At 58.3% G+C, this 3,724-nt stretch overlaps 1 protein-coding gene across 1 annotated transcript in view; it reads right to left on the reverse strand.

Annotated features, from left to right (window-relative positions):
* ETNK2 (ethanolamine kinase 2) overlaps window positions 1-3,724 on the reverse strand; it is a 20,424-nt gene that overhangs the window by 14,244 nt on the left and 2,456 nt on the right. Inside the window, exon 5 of the mRNA XM_010854251.1 lies at window positions 2,111-2,462. Coding sequence (XP_010852553.1) covers window positions 2,111-2,462 — 352 coding nt within the window. The remainder of the gene's footprint in view (window positions 1-2,110; window positions 2,463-3,724) is intronic.

The following is a 3,724-nucleotide window of genomic DNA, read 5'->3' on the forward strand; positions in this document are numbered from 1 at the left end:
CCCTCCTGCAGCCCCACCCCCACCCAGCTGCGAGCCTCCAACATTCAAGCTTCCTTCGCCCCTGCCTGCTGCTCAAATAATAATCGCTGGGAAAGACAACAAGAGCATTGGCTGTTTGAAACCTTGTTACTAAGTTGTTCCAGGGACAACCCCTCCACTTGCCAGGTCCTGGCAAGGAGCAGCCATCACCCACCAGGAGAGCTGGACAGACCAGGGGCTCCCCGAGAAGCCCCCCCTTTAAAGGGTGGAGGGGCAGGAGGCGTGGTAGCAGCCAAGTGGGTGAGAGAGGAAGCCTGTCCTCTCAGGGGCGAGAGAGAGGCCCTAGGGCAGGAGTGAGCCCACCAGAGCTTGGGCAAGGTGGGGATGCAGACCTGAAACCCGGGGCTCCCCTACTCCAGGGAAGATTCCAAAGCAAAGAGCCTAAACAGAGCGTTTTCCTGAATATCAACAGGGTTGTTGTCTGGAATAGCAAAGAAAGTAACCTTAACACAGCATTTTTATGCTGCAGAGCATGAAAGCATCACGCGGAGGTTGGGAGGTGAGGTTCAGGGACACCCGGGGAAGTAGCTCCTGCGCCTCCCCCCTGCCTTTCCCCCAGAGATCCACCTTCACCAAAAGGACAATGGTCCATCCTGGGAATCATGGAGGAAGCGTCTGCTTCCTGCCTCTATCCCAAGTTCTGACTCTCCCCTAAGTGTAAAGTTCTTCTTCTTATCAAACCTAAATCCATCTGCAATATTCCTGACAGTGGTAACTGTTTCCACGGGAGGATGCCGGGCAGTATCCGTGGGAGAACGGGGGTGGGGAGGATCTGTGAACTTCTTGGCACAAGGCTGAGGGGGAGCTGGGGGGGACTATGGGAGGAGTCAGGATGGGGTCCGCCCCGCTGCAGCCCACTCTGACCTCATGTCTCCAGCTGGGTGCGTATGGGCCTGTCACCTGCAACCTGAGAAAACCCTCTCACGGGGGTGCACATTCCATCCTTACCCACCCCACACACGCAACTGCACGTGAATATCCTGGGGCCCAACCAGCCCGAAAGGCAGTGCTCTCAGAGTCCCTTCTTCCACGTCCCCAGAGGGCCTGCTAGGGCTTCGCTGCAAATGGGGCAGGGGCACTAACTAACTTGGGGTTAGCTGGGTAACCTCAAGATGACGGAGCAAAGATGCTTCTTGGTCTACTCCCTAAGTGGGCTTTCCTGTTTCCCCTCGAGAGCTGAAAAGCTTCTTCCCCTTAGGGGAGACAGGACAGATCCCACGGATCTCAAGCAGACCCCTGTGCTGTTATCGGGGGTGTCTGGGGTAAATTTCAGCCTGCCTCAAGCCTCCCTGCGGTCTGAGCGCCCTGCCCGTGGGCGTGGCAAGAAGGAGAATCCTGCCCAACCTCCCTGCCCAGCATGGTAAGAGGAGAGCATCAGAGGGCTCTTCTTTTGTTCTCCCCCTTCCAGACCCCCAACAGAAGCATCCACAGGTTAAGTCTAGTTCCTGGGTCCTACACATCCAGGCATTGAATAGGAGGTGATCCCTAAGGGGTATAGGTGCTTAGGAATCTCTGGAAGGAAGCCTCAGCAGTCTCCGAACCTGGGCTCCCACCCTGTCAGGAAGAACAGAAAGAGCTCGTATGGGGAGAGGGCTGGCACCTTCTGGGAGGGGACAGCCACACTCAGCCCGGGTAAGGCCTGTTCTCCAGGAGTCCCTGGGCTCTTGGCAGGAGGAGGGAAGCAGGAAACCTTGAGCGCTCTGGGGATTTGGCTCAGGTTTCACTTCCAAGGCTACGCGATGTTTCCCGGTCAGATGTGGGGTGGGCAGAGGACTGAGGCATGGGCCAGGAAGCAGATCCCCTTTGGTTTCACGTTCAGCAAAATTCTCACTTGCCTCCCCAAGAACACATCTTTTTAGCAGACCTCACTGAATATCGAGACAAAACGACAGCTGCTCTCCACAGAGCAAGGCATATAAGCACACACACACATTTCATGCAATTTCAAGGAGTTCATAGATCTTAAGACTCTTTCACGGACTCCGCTCCACCAGGGAAGCTGGCCAACGACTTCAAAGCCCAAGGCCTGTGGAATCCTGGAGATGAACAGTACCCCGGGTGCCCTCCTTACCTGAAGAGTCGGGGCTCACGGATGTGCTCTGGCCCCAGGGCCACGCCCCTCATGTACTCATAGCACAGACCATTCTGGAAGGTGCAGTAGAGTTTCGGTGCACAGCCGTGAGCCCGCAGCAGCTGGAAGTTCCGGACCTCGCTCTCACGGTCCACCAGCAGCTCCGTCCGCTCCCCATAGACTCGGACCAGCACACAGTCCCGCATGTCCTCCTCCACGTAGCAGGCCACCAGCTTGTTGGTGATGCCGTCAGTGAAGCGCTGGCACAGGGGAGAGGGCAGTGCAGGGGCGTGTGGGGCAGGCAAGGCACCCCGTGCTGCCCCAGCTCCAGCAGGTGCTGCTGGTTTGAATGCTGAGCGCAATCACACAGCACCCACATCCTTTAGCCCTCTCATTTAGTGAAGAGCTCAGCACTGCTCTTAACCCTCCACCCTTTCCCAACGCTTGAGACAGACCAGAGAGTTCAAGAAAGAAACAGGAGCTTGGGCTCACCCCAGACACACTTCTCCTGGGTCTGCCTCTGGTGAATGGGATTTGGCTGCTGAAGAATTTTCACACCACTTAGTGGGCAGAAGCCTGCCCCACCACTCCCTACCCCCAGGTCCCATCAGGCCCTAAAAGAAACCTCCATGGGCCAGAGTGCCACAGAGGGGGCAAGGAGTTGCCCAGGATGGGGGCAGCCTGACCTGACTCACCTCTTATCTCTCTGCCTGCCAGACCGAGGGCCCCTTGCCATCCCTCTTGCCCCACCCAGCGGCGGCAGTACAGGAGGGTACTGAGATTGGCACCCGCCCCAGGGCCAGGTGGTCACAGCTCCTTATGGCCAGGAGAGACAGACAGAAGATCCTGGGCTGGGAGAGCAGGTTCTTTGAGCAGGATGACAAGGGGGAGTGAACCACGGAGTTTATGGGGTACAGAGTGAGAGGGGTGGAAGGGGCCTTAGGGGACATCTGAAGCAAGAAAAGGTGGGGAAGCTGAGGCGCAGAGAATGGAGGGACTGGAAGGCAACATGTTAGGCCAGTGCTAGAATTAACCTCTAAAAATTAGGCCTGACAATTTTACACCAAGGTGGTCTTTTACTGTGAAAAGGTTACCCCTCCCCCTCTCCCGAAAGGGTCTGTAAGCCTTCCCAGGTCCTGAACCTCCCTCTCCCCACCGGCAGCCCCAGCAGCGCGGAGCCCCTGCTGCTCTAGTACAAGCCGCAGGTGCCCACTCAAGGGAGCAGCCCCCACAGGCAGCTCCCGGACAGGCTGGGGCAGCTGAGGACCCTCTCCCGAGGTCTGCTGGGGAGTCAGCCTGGGGCTGCTCAGGGAGAGACTGCCCGCGTCTGTGTCCCTACGCCTGTGCCCAGCGGAACAGGGAGGTGCCCTGTGTAGGGGGTGCTGAGCCAGAGCTCAAGGCAGTAGAGAGGCTTTCCACCGGGCGCGGGGCTGGGGGCTAGCTCGAGTTCCACAGGGTGGCTCCTGGGACTAGCAGGAGCAGCTCAGAGCCCGCAGACTTCGCTCCCACTCTGGGCTGCAGCGGGGGCACTGATGTGAGACGTGAGAGTGTGGGGGGCGCCCTTAAAAGTTCCTGCCTCCGCAGCTTTCAGAGCCGGGTGGGCACCGGCTTCTG

Source organism: Bison bison, unplaced genomic scaffold (assembly GCF_000754665.1).
Source record: "Bison bison bison isolate TAMUID 2011002044 unplaced genomic scaffold, Bison_UMD1.0 scf7180017864338, whole genome shotgun sequence".
Lineage (NCBI taxonomy): Eukaryota > Metazoa > Chordata > Mammalia > Artiodactyla > Bovidae > Bison > Bison bison.